Genomic DNA, 26411 nt, shown 5'->3' on the forward strand with positions numbered 1-26411 from the left:
GTGATCCCTCCTGACAGCCATGGTCCACCCAATTCCTGCCTCCCAGATGTCACATTTTAGCCGTCAACGACCAAGCCTATTTAATATCCAAAACTGTTAAGAGAGTTAACTTTGTGCAAGCCAAATACTGGCTCAAAGTACTTATTTTTAGCTGGGTTGTAAATCCCAGAAAGAGGTATGCATTTGAAGCCAAGTCAAAAGCCTTTAAGAACTGCTGAGGTATTCCTTATCAAGTGCTTTCAAACCTGGGGAAAGCAAAATCACCACAATATATGCTAACAGTGCAGTTAGAAACAAACTTTATTGTTGCAGTTTGAAATTATTTACACAATATAAATCTCTTTGAAAGGTACATTACTTCATTTAATCAGTGGTAGAAGGCCTTAGAATAGCTCCAATAACATTTAGTTCAAAAGAAATACAATTCACTCCAATGGATAAATGATGCACCTAAAACTCCACAACATACAAGAAGGATCATGGGGACTTTTTGAGGGGATAACAGTGCTGGAAGATGACAAAGGCTTGTGTAAATTGATCTTTTTTTATTCACAGAACATAAATGGACTCGTGTTTAAAAGAACACCAAAAATACGTAGTAACAAAAAAAAAAAAAAAGACAAAATGGAATATATCCCTAATAGGCTATGGCCCTGTTTCTGCAAGTATTTAAAGGGATTTAGATAGCTGGAGTAAGAGGCTTGAGACAGAACCAGTGAATCTAACCTCAAGTCGTATTTAAGAAAGATTGGATACATTCTTGGTGCTGAGACTATTCAAAGCACTTGTGTACAAAGCAGCATTATTAACTACCACGGACTGCATCTGAAATACAAAACGCTAAAAGGAACATTTCTACCAAAAAAAAAAAAAATCTTGCACACACTGAAGACTTGACACCTATCATTTTTTGATAACACTTACGAATTACTACTACTAAAAGCTTAGAAACATACTTTTTTCCAGTTCACACTGCATTTTATGGCATTGTATAAATTTTTCATGTTTCTCTTCCATGGTCTTTCTCATCTTGTGTTTTGCATGGATCTCTATGTGAGGAAAAAGACCACTTAACATAGGAAAAACACAGCTGCAGTACCACAAAAATAGGCTGGTGCAGTACCTGAAGTTATTTCAGCACTTATTTTCAAAGTTTGTTAGGTATCAAGTAACATGTTTGCCTCCTAAATGTTCACACAACTTTTACTTTCCACCAAGTTTTCTCTTTGTCACATCTCTATATGAGCATCTAAATCAAACGTATTTGGCAAGTCCATGAATTAAGTTCCACACCATAGGGAACCCGAGACAGCTAATGTAAAATCTTGAACCAGTTTGTCATCTGGTGAAATCTGGCCACATGTTCTAAGATAATGGGCGTCAGAGCCATTCCAGTTTTCTGGCATTTCACAACAGTCAAACCCCTCCATTAAAGAATCTAGTGCAGACCACTGCCTGTACTATTAAATACACAGAAAAGCCCAACACACTTCAGCACTGCAAATTAATCAAACTGCATAGGGCTTTTTCTAAAAGATCTTTTGAAATGTTTCTTCCCTCTCCCCCCAGCTTGACTGGTTTCCTAATCACAAGAATTTTATCTCTACGGATCAGACCACCTGGAAAGTCACTTAAATGCAAACAATGCTTTTTCCAGTGTCTCACCACATTACTTAGCTAAAGCCCTTCCACACAACTGGCACATGCAAAAGTTTTACACACTTTCCTTTCCACTCCAGAGGTCTTAAGTGTCACAAAATTTGGTTTCTTCTGACATGTCCCATCTGGATTTGTGTGGTTTCTCAGTGCCGAGAACCCCTTTCTTAAAAATTGTGTGGTTAGCTAACAGAATGCCTACCTTGCACAAGACCAAAAGGTCACGGCTTTTACATCTTGCTCAACTAATGAAAAGAATTGCCTTGCAGCCCACAGTAATAACAATGGGGGGAAAGAATCAGCAAGACCATTCAACATCAGCCCTGCATCACCTCAATGTTTGATCAAACATTTTCTGTTCCAATACTATAATCACAACCAGCCTCGTGTGGAAGAGATGACAGGAGACAGCAACTAATTCCAGTAGTTCAGTAATCTAGCACACCTTAGAAGGCATCCATGAACACAGTAATAATACAAAAACATTAAAACAAATCAAGAATAGACAGCCACCTCAAACACAGACAAGTCAGATGTGGCCAACCTCCTATGCAAAATACAAGGACTACCCCAAGCAACAGATTATATTCCACGGGGTTATAGAACAAAGTTTTGTTTAATCATGAAGTTACTTAAATTTAAGATTTCTTTCCGTAGGAGAAACAAAAAAATATTTTATAAGGTTTTGTTAGCTACCAAAGGCTTGGAAAAAGCTGAACTTCATTAAGCAACAAACTTTACCCTTTACAATTTGCTCTTGTCCTCAAACCATGCAAGTAAGTAAGAATACCCAGTATCTTGCTATATCAAAAAGCTCAAGCTTGAGTTTCCATGTGAGTGACTTCCTTTGACTTGTATTTACCCAGCCCAGCCCAGCCCCTCCTCTTGACTAACACTTATTTGACAAACTCACATTCCAGGACCCTAGGAAGTTAACGTGTCAACACTGACGAGCACACATACCTTCCATCCGGTGCAGACAAAGCTGACAGATGCACACACTGTATCAAGATCAATTTGTCCGACGACGGACAATGAGATTTGCACACCAGTATTTTCCAGCAGTTAAAACACAGCAATGACAATAATAAACTAACAGCTTGAAGGACACTATGGAGTTCAAGACAGACAGTGAAAGGCAACAGTAATGAAGTATAGTCAGGCATTTGGGGAAAACGGTGCTTCATTATGCCTATGCTGCCAAGATTAAAGGCCTCTTCAGAAAGCGACTTTCTACACCAAAAAAAATTCTGTGAGAAGTCATGTACTGACAAAACAGAACACAGTTTTAGTCAAAAAGGAAACAGTGATGATTAAGTAGGGAAAGGAAGCTTTTATATTCATGTTTCCCCTAGTGAAGCAGGGCTGTGGGCACAGGGCAGAGGGAGAAGGAATGGCACGCAAGGAAAATACCTCAGATAAGTTTCAAATAGTCTAAAGGGGCTACCAGTAGTTCTAGTGCTGAGGAAAATGACTGGCAGAACTATTATAGCGATTTGGCCATTTTTGATAATCATTTACAAGTTAGCAACTAATCCTATTATAAGGCTATATCCACCAAAAACATTTATGCTGGGGGACTTCTATCACAACTAACTCAATTGCTGTCACCATGGGAGCACACACGGTAAGAGTACTTCAATCCAACATGCTTATGTTTAAGAAGTCACCAGCATTCAATAGCGCACAGGAAATTTTTGGAAGTTGAAGTAAATGATTTTAACAGCTTTCCCTATACCACAGGTACTGTATGTACCTCAGACAGTTTGCCCTATTATTAGAATAGACTTTCTCTACATCTTAGTGCTGTATGAATTCCTTTATTCCCAGAATCATTCCCAAGAGCAAGATGTCAAAAAAGCTAACAGGGAAAAAAAGACGCTGGATGCCCAAGGCTGTAAGCGGATACCGTAACATAAAACTATTATGCTCCTGTTACAGGTCAATTTAACAAAAGAAGTCCGCACACAGAGTTAGATTTCTTCTTTACATCAAAATTTCTACAAAATAGGAGAGAATACAATGCAATACACAAGTCCATAAATGCAAGATACAGTACAATTCACACTAATTTACAGATGGTTATTTACACTGTTGTATATACATATACAGTCAGACCCAGTTAATGCAAATTTGGTAAGTCCTTCTAAAATGCAAATCAAGCAGTGTAAATAAAGGAATTTAAACTTATGTGACGAGAACAGTTAGCATCCAGAAATCTTTAATGCTTAGGTGGCCTAAGAAATTAGGCATGGGTTAACCAGATCTGACTGCAGAAATGAGAAGAAAAAAGTTCACACTATTCTGCTTTACAAAAGCAACCAGGCCACTATGGTCTATTGACTTGATGCTATTTATGCAAGAATGCTGTTACTAATAATCCTCTTTATATTTACAATATAGGTTTAACTACAGTAGGAATTATTAATTTTGGCATTCATGCCCTTTGCTTAACATAAAGGCAACAGAGTATCTTCTTGGCAAGTCACAGTCAAAACTACTACAGGATGTTTCTAGAGCTCAGTCATTTTTTGTCCTCCTTCAAATATCTTAACATTGCTATTAAAGAGACTGAGATAAATTAATTGAAACAAGTACATGTTCTCTAGTTCGGTGCTCTAGTACCCAACTTACATTCAGAATGTCCTGTATTCACAGTTTCAAGCTACCTTATAACCTGCAAAGCTATTGCAAACTACTGCTTCAAACTTAACACACCTGTAGATATTCAGTATCTGAGTGCTACTGGCTCAAACGGATGTGGAACAAGGCTCAAGGTAACTGGCATTTCATTTTGGAAAATGTTTTACAGTATTTCCTCAGAATGTATCAGGAATTGTTTTAATCTGCACTTGTCTTGAAAGAAAGCTGATGCAAAGCAGCATTTAAGTGTGTAAAATGAATTTCAACATGCAAAATGAAAGCCTCTACCCAGTACTGCAAACTCAACCACCGTAACCTGTGATAATCCTTGTGCTTCTTCGAAGTGGCTCAGGAAAAGCTTGCAGTATTTACTATCTGCTTCAAAGTGCTTTCACAGGATTCAGTGGAACTTCACGAGAATGAGATTGAGCTGCACTCATGAATAGCTTTGGTTCTGCAGAAGCAAGCTTCTACTCCTACAGTTATTGCTACTTGAGCTATACAAACAAAAATACTACTGAAAAAAATTACATTAACTCCAAGCTTAAATAGTACTGGTACCTGAAAAGGGAATGTGTTTTGCCAACTGCTGGGAAAGTTGGGATCTGTCAAGTGTTGGATTTCCCAACACGCAGTGAACTTCACAGCCTTTTTCAAACATTTCACAAATACAAAACAACACTGCAAGAAATAGAGTCACCACTTGAAGAAAACAGTAATAAGAGTTCAAAAAACTTTTATCAATCTTACTTCCAGATCTTGTTGAACTTAAAGGGCCTACCAAGACAACAGGGTATTACTCAACATAGGTCAGTAATGTCAACAGGGAGAAAGTACAGAAAATTAGTAAGTCTTCAGTGCTTTCATGAGCTCTAGCAACATCCTTGATAACCGCTACAAAGGAAAATATAGATGTTTTAGCTATTTGTTTCTATTTAACTACCAAGAAAGTTTGTCCATTATAGTAGCCTCCAGCTAACAAAAGCTAGTGAAAATGGTTACCAAATTTCAAGTTACAAAAAATCCCAGTTCTCCCATTTCTATAAGGATTTTTAAGGTTTTGATGAAGGAAATAATAAAAATGGAAACATTCAGAGATTAATAGAAAGAAGAAAAAAAAAAATCCCAAACCTTGCTTTTGTAAAATAACAGAATGCCATTCAAAATGGTCTTTCAAGGTGAAAATTTTTCATTCACATCAATTTTCTTTGTCCTGAATCAATCCAAGCTTTTGTAAAGCACATATGTATGTGTGTATATGTGTACAGATGTATACACACACAACGGTGTGCCATAAAGCAATTCTGAATAAATATCTTTGCTGGAGTCTGTACAACAGACACCCCATAGTATTTACTCTTCAGGTAAGCTTGTGTTTGCCCATGCATATGCACACACACAGACTTTGTACATGTGGGCACTTATGTGACCAAAGTGCAAAGTTTTTCAGAGTATGATCAGAGTTGAGTAAACGCCTGCCCAACTCCACACTGCATTGTTGGGTTTTATTTTTCTGTTATGGATTCCTTACCCACCCACCCCTGTCTGCCCCCACCCCACCCCCAGCCCCTTTCAGATTTAAAGCCTCTTTTCCATGCAAACTTATATATTGTTTTGTTAAGTAAACATTTTCTTGTCAATTCACATTTTGTAATCCAGACCATTCTTGGTATAATAGCTTTAAGAAATAATGATGTGATGATCAAAGCCCCATTGTTCAAGTCAGAGTTTTCCATACTACCCTTCAAATTGGAGACTTTGAAATGTAATTTGCTGCTGCAGGAAAAAAACAAAACAAACTCAAAAAACCAAAACACATACATACAGAATCTGCAACTACAGGACCAAGCATTTAAGACTAGAATCCAAGGGTAGAAGATGACAAAGCAGAAAGGCGTCAATACACAAACTGTAAACCTAAGTGTCTTGCTCCCCTGTGCAACAGGATCTCTGTTCACTGATCTTCAGTTCAATAGTCCTTTCCACTAGATACTGCTGAAGCACATCAAATATAGACATCAGGATAGTGTTCAAATTGAAAGTTTCGAAAAGGAATACAGATTTGGAATAGTGGTCTTTTGCTGTAAAGGTACACTTAATAAACAAGCAGCTTTCCCACAGAAGTTAGAGATGGTACATTGTCCATCTAACACTAAGATGGTACATAACCTCAAAGAATCTTATGGCCACAGAACTTGCACATTTCTACAGCTTAACGCATTAGGAAATAAAAAATCAAAACGTTATTTATCATTTCAAGCAAGCTGGTTGATTCTTACACAAAAGAAAAGTACCATCATATGGAAAGCTTAAGTTTTTTCTTTAAAACAAACAAAAAACCAAACAAAAAAAAAAAAAACAACAAAAAAAAAAAAAACAAAAAAAAAAAAACCACACACCACCAACGGTGGGGGTGGTAGAAAGAAAATCACTCTATAACCTTTTTCCTTAGTTACACCACACTGGTGATCTCACAAAATCTACTATCAGTCATTTTGCTTGTATACATCTAAAAGGTTATTATTCTCTGACCACGTTTTCTTTAATATAAGTTAATGCAACTTCAATAAAATAAAAGTTGTTAAACGAATCCTTTGGAACAACTTCACTGTCTGCACACAACTTTTACAAAAACTGATGAAAGCAGCAATGGAATCATGTTAAACTTATAATAAATAATTCACATACAACATATGTTAAATTACAAAGAAGGATTAAATTGCCATTTCTACAACTTTTTATAGATTTAGCAAGTTTCTAATCCATTTTATATCAACAGCAGTACGTATGCTCTTCATATTAAATTTAACATTGAAGGACTGTTTAGGGTAATTATTTATAAAGCAAGAACAACCAAGTGAGCATTAGAGAACAACAAATGTTTAGCTTTTTTCCAGTATCTGTTCTCAGAAAAGATTCAGGTGTTGTCTTATCCACTTGGTAAGTTTCTTCCTCTTAATTACTCAGGAAGAGTTAACGTCATGACCTCCAGCTTCATTTTGAAATACTGGTTAAACCGAACAATTGCATACCTATTCAAAAGGAGAGAGAGATTTCAAGTTAAGAGCAGATAACTCCTTACATGAAAACAGCCATGCTAGGTAGGACTAATCAGAAGTCCACCTACCGCACCCCACCAGCCTGTTTCCAACAGTGACCCTCAGCAGATGCTAAAGGAAGAAATCAAGAACAGAGCAACCACATTATGGTACCTTCCTACCACTACCACCCACTCCAAGCTTGCTGCAATTTGCAGAACAGATGCTGTTCTGCGATTACCAAAGGTAGTGTTTTCATGTTTAATAGTTCTTAATAGACTGTCCAACAACTGACAACTACAATTCCTGAGAAATCTGATCTCGATCATAGCAAGAATGACATTTTATTCGACACTGACACGTGTTCGGGTTCTACCACCTGTGCTTTAACTTGGGGCTTTTGTGCCATCTAGTGGTTACTAACAGGCACTTCTACTTGAGAATGTCATGAGAAGAAATTCCCACTTGCCTCATTTACAAAACGTACAACTAAGCCTAGTAAACTGTCTCAGACGATGCAAAAAAATTCTGAAGTGGGATCTTTTACCAAGCGAAATGATTAATTGTATCACCACATCCAGTCTCCATTGGAAAGATAAATTCCTCTGCTTGTTGCCATGAAAGACCATTTTAAAATGGGCCAAAGACATCTCTACCTGACATTGGCCAGTGTCCCAGGAAACAGAATTTAACATTCACTGGCATTATGAAGACTTTTTTAAAAAGATTAAGAATTTTCAAAGATCAACACTCCACGCAACAAGAAGTAAACAAGCTCTTTTGTACAAAAGACCATTTTTTGAGTCTTGTAGCTGGAAACGTAGGTCTTGTGTCTTGACAGATAGTACACCATGCTGACCAACAACTTGCCTTTTACGCCTGTGCCTCTCCAACAACAAACACTCAATGCCAAAACACATTTACTCCTCTAGTTATATCCCTTGCCTTGTTATATCAAGTGTTTAAACCCAAAGGCACTCACCAATCTGGAGAACTTTTAGCAACAAAAAGCACAGACAGCTTTTACTGTCTTGTTTTCTCTTAAAAATTAAGTTATAGTATGATCACATAAGATCAGGTCTGCTACTCAGACCTCAGTTTCTGATAGCTGGGGTGTTGGACTAGATGGCCCTACAGGTCCTTTCCAGCCTGAAGATTTCCGTTATCATATGTAGCAAGCACACTTACCCTAGAAAATCGAAGTCAATGGTGGAGTACTTGGCTTGAATTAGAGCCCACAATCCCCAAAAGAAGTGGGAAGCCTGAAAAAAAAAATGTGTTAGTGAAAGATTAACATTATATAAAATCCAACATGTGAACATATTCTCACATTAAGACAGAGTTACCTACAAAAGAACTCTCAAAACTCAATCTTTTTGTAAAGTTATTTGAGGTCTCTTACCAAAGAGACTGGTCAATGAATATTACAGAATAATTACTGGCACTCAAAGGAGTAAATATATAGGCATCTTGACTCTCCATTTGTCATTTTCAAGAAAAATAATGTTCCATTTAATAGATAACCGGTTTCCTGAGTAGACTGTTGTATAACTATATACGCAGTGTTAAAAAAAATGCATAGAAATACAACTATCGTATCTACTGCTGCTAATTAAATACATACTATTCTACCTGTATTCAACTCTAGTACAAACGTGAAATTCCTTTTGAATCTTTGATTACAACTTGTAGGCTGCTACAACTACAACTCACTTTCACTACTGACTTGGACAAAAATACAGTCTGTGGCATGTTAAGAAAACCTCTAAGTCATCAGCATTTAAAAAAATTTCTCATTTATTCCAAACCTGCTTCCATTACAAGTCCAGGTAAGTAGTCTGGAGGCCTATATTCTATTCAGTTTTAGATCGAAACTATGGATTACACTAATGATACGATTGTTACTATGCTTTAAATGAACAAACAGATGTAATGGCCATGAGCTTGGTTGAGTCTGCTTGTGGAAGACACTTCTGGACCACCCAGTTACAAGTGATATAGTTCAGACTTCTGTTCAGTTAATAACAGCTTACAGTAATTACCAAAATTACTTCTGAAGCTTGCATTTAACACTTCAGAGGTGAAGACAACATATGCAACACCTTAAAATGGCAACTGATGTTATGTACATGTGAATCTTTCTTGTACCTCTAATTTCAATAACTTTGCCTGACAGTAAGCAGTTTGACATTTTACACGAGCATCCTTTAACTTGCAGTTCACTTTTTCTTTTAACAAAGCCTCCCACATTAAATGACACAAGAGTATTTAGCAGTATTTGTGCATCATGTGTGGCCTATAGGCAGGCCTTGAGCTGTTCTCTGAACAGAAGTGTATCCTCTTAAACGTTAATATAACCATAGTTTAAAACTGACAAAACAATGCTATGTATTTCAGAACAGACCACCAACCTACTTAATTGCAGATCCAGCTTTCCTGAATGAGTGGGACAGCCGAATTTCACAGTAACAGTTGATAACAGAGATTTTGAAAGAGTAACAGCATGTAAGCTGGTACTTTTAAGGGCTTTTTTATAATCACCTTCCTAGAACACGAACTGTATTTCCTCACTGCAACCATTAGCTTCTGCCAAAAAAATTGAAGGTATTACAGTAACAGAGGTGTGTTGGATTAGTTAGAAAGAGGACTGAAATAAGGCTAAACTGGCCTCTAAGCCTCAGTCCCCCTGTGAAAACTATGGCACATTATTCTTCAGGAGAAAGCAAAACAAAAGTTAACGAGCTATTGGGTAAAAGGCACTTTTGCTCTAACATTTCCTATCACATCCTCTGGGCAAAACAAGACCAGGGCCAACTGGAAAATATAACAAAAATAACGTGAACCTGCAAAGTATCTTCAGAAATCTAGAGAGATAAAGCTTGGGGAAAAACATTTTAAAAGTCATCTTCAAACTGCTTCTAACAGTATACATAATTGGAACATTCACAGATTTAATGTCACACCTATTTGACTTCTTATTCTACCTCCACGAATTACACCTGATAGGGTTTTTTTTCATCTGAAGGACAAGGCACCAAAGCCAGATCAAAACTGCACACACTCCGAGTGAAGCTTTTACATCCAAAGCCTGCAAAAGACAGACTGACAGACAGAAGACTGCTTATAATGCACAGATACATGAGGAGCAGGGAGTACTCTCACATAGCCAGCCCTCACATTACAGAAAGGCAGAACTTTTGGGGAAGCACAAGAGACTACATGTGCACTCTGCTAAAAACTGTTAAGGTGACCAAAACCGAATCTGAAAGCAACTCCCTGTTTCCAAGATTCAGCAGACAAGGAAAGAGTTACGGTAGTACTGGGAAGATTCTGGACCTTATTATCTGTTTAAAAGGAAAAAGTCTCACCAAAACCAAAAGCAAAGTATCCTAGTTTTATGTTAACAAAATGTTACCATCTTATTTTTAAAAAGCTTTCAAAGTCAGAAAATGTACAGGTCATTATGAACCACTACCTGGCTCTTTGTCTTCTGACCATTACAAGAAACAGTTCCAACAGAGACTCACCATACACTCTAGCCAACTTGGGAACTTGCCAGACCAATAAACAGGCAATAGAAATACTTGCTAAAAGCTCATCTCCTCATTTTCTGAATGCTCACTGCCTCTTTCAGTAAGAATATTCTACAGAGTATTTTTAGCACACGACATAGCAGAAAGTTGCCATTGAACAAGTTAAGGAAGTCTTTCTTCACGTGCCACAGCACTCAGAGTAATAAAACCAGCAATTCCATTTGTCCACAGAGGAGCAGGCTTCCCTACAGCATGTAATATATTCTAATCAAGTGGTTGTTATTTACCAGTGCAAACTGATTGACTTGGACATATAGAACTTCAACTTCCTTTTCACTGACTTCTCTGCCAAATCCTTTATATTCTTTGTAGGCCTCAAGGTAAGATCTCAGCCATTGTTCCTGTAATTTTCTGTTGGGATAAAGGCTGTAGTCTACCTCATTTACTCCTAGAAAAAGAAAAAAATACTTATTAGAACCTTATGGTGTCTAAAAAGACCATTAAAATCTTGTTACTGGACTACTTCCCCCTCCCCACCCTCAACACGCACACACATATAAACTGATGTGGACAAACAGTTCTTTTTACTCTGACCCGAGTTTATCAGTTACGTGTTGGCAAGAATTTCTCACGCATGAATCACAGCATTCAACATAGCAGAAAGGTTTATGCTGTATCTATTTTCAGCCATGTACATATCTACTTGTATTTTGAAATTCAACAAGTTTGGTTTTGAGAGAATCCTCAAGGAAGTATTTGCATTATGAAACAACAGCCCTCCCAAACATAAAATACTACACATTTCCTAGGAAGAGGGACTTGTATGCGTAATATCCAAAGCTGAATCCAGATGCATGTATGTTGTCACCAACTAAGCTCATATTTGAGATTTATTAAAAGTCTACCTCTCTCCTAATTCTACCAGTACCCCATTGGAGAAGTCTTATTACCATAACCATTCCTTTTGACCTATCTTTCCTCCTATATTGGAGATGCTTAAGTCACAGGACATACAGAGTCTGCCGGGAGTCCCAAACTTGGATCACAGTTCACTCCCCTAGCTACCCCAGAGGACGTGGTAATTCTCCTTAAGTCTTATTTTATGAACGAGCAATCCCCTAGCATCTAAAATCTTTCCTATGTCAGAATCACTCAAATTTAGCTTAAAAAAAATAATCATCAAGAATTTTACTGGATGGACAGAGAATAGCAGAGGTGAAGCACAACTGCTCTTCATAGGCAAGAAAATTTACCTGTGCGTTTAGTCTTCTTACTGTACTTAGCTCCTTAAAGATGTAGTCAGACTCTGAAAAGAAGTCCCAGATGAAAAACCGAAGCTCTCAAATATATTTTGTAAATAATTTAACTTGCTTTCCAGATAGTTAAATTACCAATTATACAACTTTAAAAAAAAAAACTCAGTGTATACATGGTAATTTTAAGTTACCTAGACTTAACATTCAATTTGTGAAACAACAACTGGTAGAAGATTAAGGCTCCCAATTTCACCATACTGCACTTTCCATCTGTATCATTTATTAAGTGGGCTTTTCCTGTCGCCCTCTCTGCTGAAGTAACACAGCATACACTCGAGGTTATTGCTCTTACAAAGTAAATGGAATTGGCATTCACTGAAAGAATTTGAACTAGTTAATGAATGAATCTACCAACACCTTACTCCTAAAAGCCCACCTTTTTCCTGTTGCACAATCTTAGTGCCTTTACTTCTCATTTTAGGACATGTCTCAAGGGCAAGTATCGAGCGCACACAAAGTCACCAAAAAAACCACATAAGCCTGCCATTTCGAACTGTGGAACCACACAGCATGTTCTCAATATACACCTATGCTGTAAAAGATACATCCGCAGTATTTCATTACAGTGGGTTGTCTCTGCTACGTCACTCCACAGAATGATATTGCGACAGCTGTGAATTTTGTATTTATCTAACTCTACCAAAATTTATGACATGATGTTCCCATTTCTGGGTTAACAGAACTGCAGAGGAAGGGCATAACTGGCCTGCAAGATCAGACATTAATATATTAGGATATCATGAGATGAACAGCTATATACATGTATTCAGATACACAGAGAGAGAAAAAGAATGTGTAAAAATTACAGGTTTTTTTAAAACACATTTACCTTTACCTCAGAAATCCAATTTTTACCTGCAAATTCATTGAAGTGATTTCCAATATCATAAGCCAGGTAGTTGTATCCAGAGTACTCATAGTCTATGAACTGCACGTCACCTATGTGAGACACAATAGCAGCAACATCAGCATCCGTATCAATTGAAGTCACAGCCCTAATCCTTCGGTATCCTTTGGAAGTTTTAGGGGAAAAACAAAACAAAACCACACTTGTCTTTCTTGTCCTTGTGCCCAGTTGTGTGCACTCAAAACATTCCAGGGTAAGGCTATGACTTTTATGAGACGAGATTCCCTTGAATATAAATTTAAGAAAGCTCTTAATTACTTACAGCTTATGATTCTCTATTTGTAAACTCTGAATAGCAGAATCAATTTTTATTTCTACCACATGAGGGCATCCCTTACCTTCAAAGTAAGAAATATAGTTGAGGATTCCTTATTTAAATTTTATGTAGAACTAGTAGATCATTTTTTCCCCCAACTTAAAAAAAGAACAGTCCTGTTTACTCTCACAGAAGTGTGCAACCACAGTGGACTAACACATTGCAACATGTTCATATTTCCTTTAACACGTTGATACTCCCAGCTTCTTCCAACCACACTTACAAAACAAAACTATTCTTAATTGTTGCTTTTTTTATCTGGCTGAAACTAGTCTCAAGAATCTATCAGACAATCCTCAAGACCTCAAAACTATGCAACTATGTAGAGTCATGTAAACAAGGACTGATAAAGCAGCACATAGCCCCAAATGCTTCTGGTTTGCATTTACCTACAGTGAAGCTGGGGAAAATCCTTCACTCCAGGTAATGTAGCATTGAAACTGCTCAAGAATGTCTACACCACATCAAACAGTCAAAACATTAATACAGTGGATTAGGTAAAACTAGAACTTGCTGGTATTTTAAGGGAAACTAGCAAAATTACTAAAAACATCACAAAAGGAGTTTGCACTAGAATATTTAAAATGTAAACCCTTATGTTTTCCACTGCTATGCTGAAAACGCGTAATTTTCAGTTGTACCCTTCTTCCTCATTACACCCATTCTTTTGATGACCAAACTGCATATTTGTGCAATAAAAACATATTCCTTCTATTACAACAAACAATCTTCTTGACAAGACTTAAAACATCTTACAGAAACTTATTCTATCAGAACTCCAAGTAAAAAAAGTAAATCAAGAATCACGTTTGAGTATGTTTGTTTCCTAGACTAACCATTTTAAGTGTCTAATACACTGCCTCCATATGATTTATGGATGTCACACGTATCATACAACAGTCTTGACAGGTAAGTGTCATGACCAAGTTATCACGTAACAGCCATGTTAGAAGTGTTCCTTCCTATGCAGCTCATCTTCACCACATCTGAAGTACTAACATATTAAACGTTTTCAGATGGATAAATCTTCTTGTCTAAGCACTTAAAATGGACTTTAAACCCCACAATACAGAACCACTTAGTCACAATCCTCTGAGTCAAAGTTTACCCTTAATTTCACAGAAAGGGAGGATTGCTTACCAAGGTTATGAGGTTAAACCTTCTAGGCTCTGACAAACCAACATGAAAACACCCTGCAAAGCGGCAAGCTCTTCCCAGGAAAATCTGGTTGCCAATGGAAAATTGAGGTTCTCTAGAACTCTGAAGGGACAAGAAGTTTTGCAGCAGCTGCAGCCAAGACCTTATAACATTGTCACAGATTAACTTCTGCCACTGCTTGAACAGCAGATTCATACACTTGTTCTTCTCACTAACTCTGTAATACTACGTTTGAAAAGAAACACCTCTAAGTCACAAGCCAGTCAAAATGCATAGCCCAACCCTGGTTAATATCCTGCTACACAACTGATCTCCTGAACTCCACTGCCCCAGCCTCCCAAACACTTAATATTGCTTCTATTTAGAAGGTTTTTTTTCTTCCTCCCTCAAATAAAATACAAACACAGCAGATCGTCTGCTTGCAAAGTATCAATAAGAAATACTTTGAAAAAGTCCTGCATTTTTACTGATCTTTGAGACTCATGCTACTGTGGAACTCAACCTTAAGTTTAATTTTTACAGGAAGGATCAGAATAAAGATGCAGAGCTCTTTCTGGGAAACTGAAAAAAAAAAAAGCAAAAACTAAGTTTGCCTCTTCATAAGTGCGTGATGTATACATGTGCCAGCTACCTTGTTTTAGAAGAAGAGACTCTGCATTAGTTTTTTAAAATATCCATAATATTAGAAGTTACTTTTACAATTTATTGCAGTCCATATGGGAAAGCTACTTCTAATGTAAGTCATTATCTTTAAGCAGCTAGCTTTTGTTTTGAGGTTTCTAAAGTACAAAGAGCAGGTAAACCAACAAGAGACACTAATCTAAATGCATTTTTATTTTATTGGAGACAGGGTTTAAAACTAAGCTCTATCATCCCTCTGGAGAAGCTACTGTTATTAACAGGAACAGACACGTGACAGATCAAGAGTATTGACTATTTCAAGCTGAGACACATTCCTTTCTTCCAAGGGTCTCCTAGTGTAGACAACATACAACGTAATCTACAAAAACTGCATGTATTCCAATTTGTATCCTTATGTTGTGCTCCGTATACCAGATACTAATTTTTTTAACAGATCAAGTAGTATTCCATAGAGCATCTGTTGGGTCTCCTCAGGGAACTCATAAGTAAGAGGGTGATGACACCTCTCTAACTGCTCTTCACTCTTAATGGTTTAATAAGGTAAGCACTTTCGACATGCAAGTTCTAGCTGTAGTCACCACAGCAAAATGATATATCCCGAGTTCCATCCCATCCTGCTCATCTGGTGAGCCACCGATGCCCTAGAAGACAGCTTCAGTAATGACAATGATCTATGCTATGAACATACTCAAAAATTCACGAACGGGTCATATACCTATTTATAGCTAAAATTATTCCTTGGGTAATATAGCTTTGCAAAATAAAACAGCTTTTTGATCAAAACCAGAAGCCTTAAACATAACTCAGTCTTCAGAAGCACTGAGCACCCACAGACTCCTACCAAAGATCATAGAAAACATTGGGTAGGCAGAGGGATTAAACAGAAACAAAACTACCTACACACTTAACTTCCTGGCAGGTAATTTTAATACATTCAAGAAAAGTACATATAGATACAGGCAAAAAAAAAATTATATACATACACACACTGGTACTTGGTCTTACTGAATAGTAAACATTTTAATACTCTTAAAACATCAGGTATTTCTGGGAACTCCAGGTCACGTTGGGGAAAAAAAACCCACAACCCTAAACGATAAACCACACTTTTAAGAGCATCAGAACACAAAGTGTATAAATAAGCAGTATCAAGCATATTTTGACTACTTCAACATCCACCTGTAATTAGAAGCAATGTGAAACTCTGAGTTATATCCTTCAAAAAGTAGATAACACTGATAATTGTCAGTTATGTAAAGTAACACTTGCAGATTTTCATATCCTGAGTGACTGAAAACGGACATTAGGAAAAACAGCAAGAGGCAGAGTTCTCTCAGCCACAGCATGAGTAAATTCAAATCAGATGAGTGAAACACCATTAAATGATGCTAGCACTCAACATGCTATTCCAGTCTCATAAATAAAATTTAAGAACATGAGACCAATTCTTCTTAAAAGCAATATATAGCACAACTATGATTTTTCTTTCAAGTCTGAAAACTTAACATGAGTTTAATGCAGAGGACAAGCCTAAAGCAAAGCACTGGAACAACCCATAATAATTCTAACTGCAATGGACAGGAGTCCTAGTATCTGTGGATAATCTTTACCTTAAACACAGACCACCTCACACCTTGTAAATGTGCAGATTTAGCATTTACAAACAACATGATAAATACAGGGTTGTTAAAACCAATAATTGAGTTTGTGTGCCAGCTTCTGAAAAGTCACAAAAACACTACCAGCTTTGCACAAACTTTACTGAGGGGAGCAGGGAAGGGAAGGAATAATTAAAAAAAAAAAGGTAGTTATTCCAGAAGATCAATTGACCAGTTCTCTCTCTCAATTCCAGTTTAGGCTCACCAAGGTCTTTTTGATACACAGAAGTCTTTGTAGATGGAAGAGTAAATTTAATAAGAGTACAGCAACATAAAGTTGTTAACTACCTTCATATAGTTTGATGCCACCCTTAATGAAGCACATCTTTAAATTAGATTCTATTTTGTGCTCTTGCAAAATTATTTGTATACCAATAAAAGCTTTTGCTCTGCTAAACAGAATTCCAGCAATACATGCTTATTTACAGTTAAAGCTGAGCTTCCACATCTAAAATCACATTCCCCATCTTAAGATTGTGCTACAGACAGCTTGAAATTTTTGGTCAGTAAAAAGTACACGACAAGGAAACAGCTCTCAAGTTACGCATATTCTTTCTACAGATGGCACTGAGGTTTGATTACTATGAAGATGGTATCTACTGTACCCAGATTGCAAAAGCTTTACAACACAGTACACATGCAATATAATTTTAATAAATATATTGCTTTCATATTCCCAAGTTTTCTTCTCCCCTGCAAGCTGTTTACAGCTAGCTCGAAGCCAAAGAACTTTAAATACCTCCCTCCTCCCTACCCTGTCCCCAGACTCACTCACAGCTAGGCACTCACACACTCGTTATTGCAGAATTGCTCTTAAGTGATGCGCTGCTGGCATTGTTTTTTTCCTCCATTCTGTTCACAAAAAGAAAAGCATATAGCATTTGTTTTTAAATTAGGAACTTCACGCCTATTGACCATGATAGAGAACCCTTTAAAGGAATTCCTCTGTTTCACGGTTGGGGGTGGGGGTGTCTTTTGCTTTTTGGGGTTTTGTTTCTTCCCCCCCCACCCCCCACCCCAGCATGGTTCTTCTATGAAGAGAAACTAAAAATTACTTTTACCTCAATGGGTCTGCTCTGGAATGCTAAAACTCAAGGTAGTTTCAGCACTAAAAAATTTCACACGGTAAAAAGATGTATTTTTCTTACTAAAATATCAGAACTCCAATGTGTGTAAGACCACAAGCCAATTTTTGTGCATACCTTCCATGGTTCACACACACACACACACTGCATATGCAAAACTATAATCTGTCATTGAAACCAAGTAAATCCACTGAAGTCTGGTATTGAATTCTTAGCATTTAAAGTGTATATTAATAACACTGTACAGGCATATATATATGTATATACCTATATTAACTAGAAGTTGAAAGTGGCATTTCTCAGAGGGAAACTTGCATACAAACCACCAGAAGACTTTCTCATTTCACATCCATTCAGTGCATACCTGATGCAGAAATTCGTTATACATACACAGCCAGTTTTCATACTACAATCCAGCACATTTTTGTTAGTTTAAGAACTTAAGGCACACAAGCTTAAGAGGTCAAAGATCAACGATGACTGATGAAGAAGACTTTTGCTTCAAACAAATATGAAGCTACTAAAAGGAATATAATAACCTCATTCCAAAAGGAAAACCTGGTCTAACCTGACGAATTTGCTGAGCTCAGTTATTTGAAATGGAAGGAAAGTTGTGCGTTTTTACTGCGCAACAGCCATTTTAGTGTTGCAAGTTTGACTTATTTTGCTTTAATATCCTAATTCATTTAGTAACTGACCCTCAGCCACTAAAATCAAGAAATAAAAGAAACTGAGTTTATACAGAAGCTTTACAGATTTTAATAAAGGCATTCTTTAGTAACATGAAGTATAACATGTATTATAACAAAAAAAAATCATCTTTGCTAAGACACGTACTGCTTACAACTGCTTAAATTTCATGTATTTACAGAAGAAATCTTTAAGATGCCTATGTACCTCACACAGAAAAACAGAATCACTGAATGCAATATTGAGTATCACTAAGATACTTCACTATGAAAGCATCTTCCCACAATCACAAACCAGAACAATACACATATTATAGGAGACTATGTCTTCAGGTTATTTTCTATGCTTGTATGATTATTTTTTTTCTTCCTAAAAGCTTTATATGACTGGAATTGAATTAACATGAACAATTACATACTTTGAAGCGTAGTCATACAGGCTGGCTAGGGATTAACAAATTCATTAAAGAAAAAACAAGGAACATCAACACCGTTCCTCAGTACAATAACATACAGATGAGAGTTAGCTAATCGAGCAACTTACTATTTACACAGATACCACTACCATTACACTGAGCCTTAAAAATTCAAACCAAGTTCACTTGAACAAATCAGTAAAATGACACCGACACAGCAAATGCAACTACAAGCATAAACAAAGCCACTCACTACTTACTGTTTAGTTCAATACCTACCTCGTTTCTTGTTGTAAATAATATTCTTACACAACAGGTCATTGTGACAGAGTACCACTGGTGATCCTAAATTTGACAGTCTTTCCTTCATCCAGGCCATCTCTTCCTGAAGAACTTGAGGACTTGGAATGTCACTTAAAAACCTTTTCAGGTATAAGTTTGAGAGTTAATATCTAGTACTGCGTGTTCCATACCAAGTATTTGTAATGAAATTACTTATTTCCTCTACATTTTTTTCACAAATAATTCAACAGACCTTCTCCCAAGCCAAGGCACTTTTTCCCCTGGCACAATGGCAGTCTAATTATCACAATTATTTCCCTCTGTCCTCCCCAAAAACCTATTCTCTGAAGATTATCTATGCTGTAATCATGTCAGTAGTCCAGAAATCAGTAGAATTGAATGCAATCCTGCACATTTTTAAAGGAGTCAAGATGAAAAGGGCTATAACACAGATTTCATTCATTTTTTGCTCACATTACTTCAAGAATACACAACAGTAAGTACTAAGCACTATATGTATCTATACATAAGAAATTCAACACTTAGTTCCAGCCATCGTAAATATGCTTAGGTAGTCATTTTATCTTCTAGATAAATTAATTTTTAATTAATTACTCAGTTTTCTTAAGATTTTTACGTTGTAAAAGAAAAAAATGAACTTTGCTAGAGCATTCTTTAATTACAAAGCAGCAAGAAGGGCAGCTGGCATCAGCAATTTCAAAAAAGTTTCACGAAAAATGCTTTTAGGCTGGAATCTACTTCCTGAATGCCACAAAGTTTGAGGATATTGTACAAACACTTATGAATTAAAGAGTTTTAGCTTAAAAGTGTCATCTCCACTCCCTGAGAAACACTATCTTCAACTCAAGCTACAGATTGCAGCACAGAAAATTCAGTTACGTTAAACATTGCTCCTAGTTTTGCTGTTCCTCTCATCCCAAACTTCCTGTGACTGACAGTAGGACCCTCTGAAAATATTTTGCTAAGCTCCCAAAGAGGAAAAAAAGGCAAAAAAGCCAGTTTGATTTACAACTCCAAGAGCTGTACTGGCATGATATAAAACGAAGTGTAAATAAACCCTTAAACCCAGGTGACAACATTATTCATACTCCATGATAGCACAGATCTAGAATGACTGGATACCTTTTCCTCCTCTGGAAAACACTTTGGGAGCTCATCCCATCACCCTTTTTCATTAACTTCACTTTTACATCACCTAGTTTAGGACAAACTTAAACACTGAACAAATACAAGACAGCAAAGAGGTGCAGGTTAGAATGGACAAGCAGCAGTACTCCTGCAAGCTCAGGAAACATGCTTTCAGTATTCACCTCAGAGGTGTGAGTTTGACGGTTCTCTTAAAAACTACTGAGATTCAACTACCTAAAGAAGTATGTGACTTGATGGTGGTTCTTTAGAAAGAGTAAGAAAACTACCATCAAATGACCAATCAAACCAAGAACACAATATACCAAAATTAATTTAAAATACTTTCCTTACCATATTTGACATATATACAGCTACTGAAGTATACAATAGTAAAACATAACTAAGTTTTATAAACCTAACATTATGTGATAATGCTAACCTATTTTTTTAAGTACTCTTCTACCCCTCAGCCAGAAAGAATGGAAGTCGGGAAAGCACATAGTGAAATGCCTACCTTTTATTTACTTCCTCATCTGCAAATTCTGTGGGTATGAGAGAGAAGTACTTCCCCATCTTCAGCCACAGATTAGATTTAGGGATCCATCCATTGTGTGCATGAATAGTATGGATTTTAGCAAGCTGTCTTGCAATAAGTCTAAAAAAAAGTTTAATTTAATGTTATATTTAATGTATATCTTGACAGTCTGCATCATATTTTTCCTAGTAGGAAGACAACTACAATATATTTAACAGAAAAACTGGAAAATGCCGCAAGGGAATCCAAAGAAGGTTTTTAAACAAGAGCAGCACAGCTACAGGATAGCATCTTGCCAGACTCAAAAGGTCATTAGCAGCACTACTGGAGTTCAGTTACAGCATGCAGACTTCACCTGTATTTACAGTCTACTCTTCAACTTGCTTATCTTTAGCTGAAATCAAATTAGCTGCCATTGTTAGGCAAATACCGAAAAAACTAAAATCTTAAAGACATCAGCACTTTCTGTTCAATGGAAAGAGTTTATAAAACTACTTCTAAATGGAAGACTATCTTTAACTTATTCACAACAGGAAAGTAAAAAACAGAACAATGAGTACTTGCTTTAATCAAGTCCAGCCCCTTACAGCTCCCTGTTAAATGATCTCCCTAATGGTAATGTGCAAATGTTAAATATTCACAACTAACAGACTTCTAAAAAGCATAGTCTTCTGGGGAAACAGCAAGGATCATTTGTTCAACACTGAAATACCATTTTAACTAAGAGGACAGTGAGCTGGTCAAGAAGAGTGTGAACATCAACTCAGTGCAGGCTTACAGAAATGTAACTTTTTTGCCTGCTCTTAAATAAGCACGAGATCCTTTAGACCTGTCAGAACACCATAAATGCATCACAGAACTTGAATAATGAAATAATAAGAAAATTAAAAGCTTACCTGAAAATATCTGGATTGCATACATGCTCTGGATCCAGTGCTTCTCCCTGCATGAACTCGTAGCACAGGCCATTATTGAAAGTACAGTATAGTTGAGGTGCACAGCCATGGGCCTGCAACACACGGAAACTCTTCACTTCCTCATCTCGATCTACTAAGAGCTCGGTCTTATTTCCATAAATCCTAACTAGAACGACATCGTCTGTTAAGTCACCCACGTAGCAGCCAATTAATTTATTGGTGATTCCATCAGTGAACAGCTGAAAAACAGAAATAACGCATAAGCAACTTAGATCTGCATCTGCATTTTCAACAAAGGAAAACAATCCAGGATTATTCTTCAGTTCACAACGCACAAGTGTTTCCTAGATCGAGCATTAACAAAAGAACTCCTTAAGAAACAGGAAAGTCATGAAGAAAATTGCAGGCATTTTTACCAGTGACACATGAAGACGAAAACATGCTACAGTGAACTACAGAAATACGACATGTAAAAGGCAGTAACTGAAAGCTCGGTATTGTAAAATGAGTTTTTACATAACCACTCTGAAACTGATGAACTTTTAAAAAATGGCTGAAATGAGAGACCCAACAAGGCAGCAATCCTAAACAAGTACATTAAGAGTCACGAATACAGGCAGCACAGAAACAAAAACAACTTTGATGCACTTCAGAACATCAGTATTTGTGATCAGTGCACCACTAGTGAAAGATGCTCCTGGAGTTCTAAGCTACTTCTTCAAAAAGCAAAATTCCAGTCAAACAGTTCAAGTTTGGCTGTTGTCACCTTCCCACTAGCCCTAAGGTTTTACTGGTTGAGAACAACTCCTAAAGTAACTTGGCTCCTCTACAAATTTGAGACAGTACTTAAAATTCAAAATCCTAGCCTTTAGCCTTAAGTACCATTCCAAATTTAAAAGCTTCTGATAACAGCCACTATCCTCCCATTTTACTTCATAACTGGTACACACTAATTAAAAGATTAAAAAGGCATTGTAAGCCCTTATCATTAAGATGCACATAAAAGCTACTAGACTTTGACCTGTCTCATCACTGATGCCTGAATATGCAGAAGATGAAGCAAGTAACTTTTACAAAAATAACTAAAGAGCATTATGCTTACATCTAATGATAACCTACTCACTGCCTTTCAAATAACGATGAACATATGGATACTGCAAGTGCCCAGCCATGGAAAGAGAGGTGGACTGAAAAAACACACTTGTTAAATGCTGCTTCTCCTTTCACATTTGATGACGAGGCCTAAAATTGTCATTATACAGGCTGAACTCTTGCAGATGCTGCCTGACAAGCAGACCAAACCCTGAGCTACTGGGCTGTGTGCAACCAGTCGCACGTAGTCAAGCATTTGAAATCCCACTCAAAGCCTGCAAGAGTAGCACAGCAGTTCTTAATCTCCTACAGCCCAGGACAATTTTACAGCTCAAAAAACAGATGTTTGGCACTTCCAAATGCTTTGCACTCTGTTAACTCACACTGAATGCTTAGGGACTTGGCTAAATGAGCACTACCCCTATTAACTCTAGCTGTCAGGTATGTGACCAAATGACAAGCCATTATCATTCTCGGATGAAAAGCAACATCACAAGCATGAACATTACTAACTACTGAGCAGTCTTCAACTTAAGAAGCAAACCATTTAACGTGAAGGTTCTCACAGCAACTTTAATTTACAGAAGTTCAAATATTTTTTTATTTTTTTTTTTTAGTGTTTACAGTCATGCCCTCTTCTCCCACTCCGTTGCCCCCAAAACCCTACCTAAAACTTCATTTAAAAAAAGAATAAACGCGCCCACAAAGCACAAAATATCCTTTCAGGACCTTCTGCTAAAACAAGCAAGCAGCAAGAAGTAGCTTCAAGTTGGTTACCATACAGTTAGGACATACACAATTTTCCCTTGAGTGGACATCCTGCAAGTTTAAATTAACACCTTTCTTTAGGAAGCGCTTTCATCATTAATTCTCATTTAGTTAACTCTTCCACCACATGCACAAGAGACAAATGGAAATACGGTCTGATCACTTGTATTAGGATTTTTTTCAAACTACACAGGTCCTTGAAGCTGCAAGCAGCTTTTATTTAAAGGCAACCTGAAGACCCTCTATAGATTTAATTCCTAATTGTAACAGAAGTCAGAAAATTAGCTGAAAAATGAAACCTGTTTATCAGAACTAGAATACTAAGTGTTCAATGACAACAGCTGGAACTCCTGATTTACTGATGTCCATTCACACATCCTCCTCCATGTCTTCTCCCTCAATCCCCAAGTCAGGCCCTGAACAAAATTACTGACAAATGGAGCAGTCTGTTGCATTTCAGATCTTATCCTAAACCTTAATATTTAATGAAAAACTATGTTCATTAAAAACACACATTAAGAACGGGCAACTTCTACAGGCATCACCATTCCTTAGAACCCTAGATGGTTTGGGTGGGGTTTTTTTCTTGAGCATTTTGTTTGGGCATGGGGGTGTTTGTTTTTAAAGCAAAACACAACTCAAACTGACTTTTTTTTCCCCATTCTCCAAGAGGTGGCCTTCATTTTGAAAAGTGAAGTAGCATAATTCAAACACAAATGACAGCTTATTTCCAAATCTCAGGGGTTTAGAGAAATCCAAGCATTAAGGACAACTTTTTTAACTCAAAGAAAAGAATTCTGAAGTTAGGTCAGGTCAAGTCTCCCAATTTCGGAAAAGACAAGAGTTTTGCAGTGGAACACATAGCATTTTAACAATTATGCTTTGCTTTCCCCAGCATCCCTATGTAATGAGGTTAACAAACTCATCAATAAATGCAGAAAAGGACTGGGGAAGCTTTAGTTGTCATCACAAGTAACAAGAAACAGCTCAAGTTCCTGAGGGAAGATGCAGAATAGCAGAGGATGCAAAACAGTTACAAAACAGTTACACTCAGTCTTGCACAAGCAGATTCAGCAAATTATATACCTTTCATCTACACAGGGTAACTATAAATTCAAATAAACCTGCTTACAAAACATCCTTGATTGACTCAAAATTAAGACTTTACAATTTACAGACATTTTATTACTACCTAGTATTTTAATAACCCACAGTGGGAGACCTGTAACAAAGAATCCTGTCTTAGACAGTCTTCATAGCAACTAAATGCTAATCAGCACAACTAAGAAAACTATACCATTTAGCACCATAGATACTAGTTTTCACATTAAAAAATACCACTGTACTCTAACACTACCCCATTCTGTTGCTTGATGCTTATGTAGATGTTAAGTTTTCTCTCTGTACATAAGCATATTGTTGCAACAATACACAGTCCCTGTACCAAGAGAAGGATGATGTGCTTGAGCAGTGTTACCTAATTTGAACACGCAGTACTTAAATGCGTTTCAAGTATGGCTTGTAAATCACAAATTAACACCTTCATAATATGTCTTCATTCATAACCTTCCCCCTTCTAAGCGTATTGTCACAGAACTATTTAGATCAGAAGGCACCTCCTGTAATCACTTAGTTCAACCTCCCTGCTCTACCCAGGGCTAACTACAGCCAGTTGTCCAGGACTGTGGCTAGTGAAGTCTCCACGTATTATGGAGATACTACAACCTGTCCCAGTGTTTTACCATCCTCACAGTAAGCGTATTCTTGTGTTCAGACAGAATTTCACAAGTATTTTATTCTGTGCCTATTGCCTTGTCTGTCACCGAGAAAACTCTGGCTCCCTCTTCTTTGTTCCCTTCCATCAGGTATTTATACGTATCAGTAAGACCCCTGCCAGACCTCTTTTTTCCAGGCCAAACAGTCCCAGCCTCTCCTCATATGAAAGATTCCTCAGTCATCTTCATGGCCCTTTGCTGGACTTGTTCCAGTAAGCCTGTATCTTCCTCACACTGGGGGATCAAGAACTGGACACAGCACTCCAATATGGCAAATCAATGCAGAAGTACCAATTTTCATACATTTTAGCATAAAACAAGAATTAACTCATTAAAAAGTTCAAAGAGCACATTGCAGAAGTGATTTGTGTCGAGCAGTCAAACGAGTTGACACGTATTTTGTCTACCATACTTAGAATTAAAACGTCTGAAACTGAGCATTAGAAAAAGCTCTTATCCTGTCATTGCAGGGTCAAAAGAAAAGTTCTATTGAACTAAGAAGGATCAAAATTAGTTATAAAATTCACTAGCCCCTCTGAAGAAAAAGGAGTCTGTTGTATTTACTGAATGGCAAAGGTGGCAAACAAAATAGGCAGCAATTCCCAACATACAACAGCACTATTTCAAATCACTGGAACTTGTGCTACTGTTTTCATTAGAAGATTGTTTTGTAAGAAGTAGAAGCTTGCCTTTCCCTCCATATAGAATTGCACTAAAAAGACAAGGCTCTAAGGTCATCAGAAAGAGTGATATTACAAACATCAGACCTTAAATAGTGCTTATGCGAATACACAGTTTGACTTGCTTACAGAAACTGTACAGCTTTTGTCATCCTA

General features: G+C 37.1%; 1 protein-coding gene across 2 annotated transcripts in view; it reads right to left on the minus strand.

The window, feature by feature from the left end:
• Positions 1–282: 282 nt before the first annotated feature.
• ETNK1 (ethanolamine kinase 1) overlaps positions 283–26411 on the minus strand; it is a 33286-nt gene continuing 7157 nt past the window's right edge. For both annotated transcript variants that reach the window (XM_056340145.1, XM_056340146.1), the window contains exons 2-8: positions 21920–22179; positions 21003–21143; positions 19337–19479; positions 13042–13125; positions 11158–11318; positions 8526–8599; positions 283–7331 (exon numbers count right to left, since the gene is read on the minus strand). In XM_056340145.1, the coding sequence (XP_056196120.1) occupies positions 7259–7331; positions 8526–8599; positions 11158–11318; positions 13042–13125; positions 19337–19479; positions 21003–21143; positions 21920–22179 (936 nt within the window). In that variant the 3' untranslated portion in view covers positions 283–7258. The remainder of the gene's footprint in view (positions 7332–8525; positions 8600–11157; positions 11319–13041; positions 13126–19336; positions 19480–21002; positions 21144–21919; positions 22180–26411) is intronic.

The sequence above is a fragment of the Falco biarmicus genome, chromosome 5 (genome assembly GCF_023638135.1).
Source record: "Falco biarmicus isolate bFalBia1 chromosome 5, bFalBia1.pri, whole genome shotgun sequence".
NCBI lineage: Eukaryota > Metazoa > Chordata > Aves > Falconiformes > Falconidae > Falco > Falco biarmicus.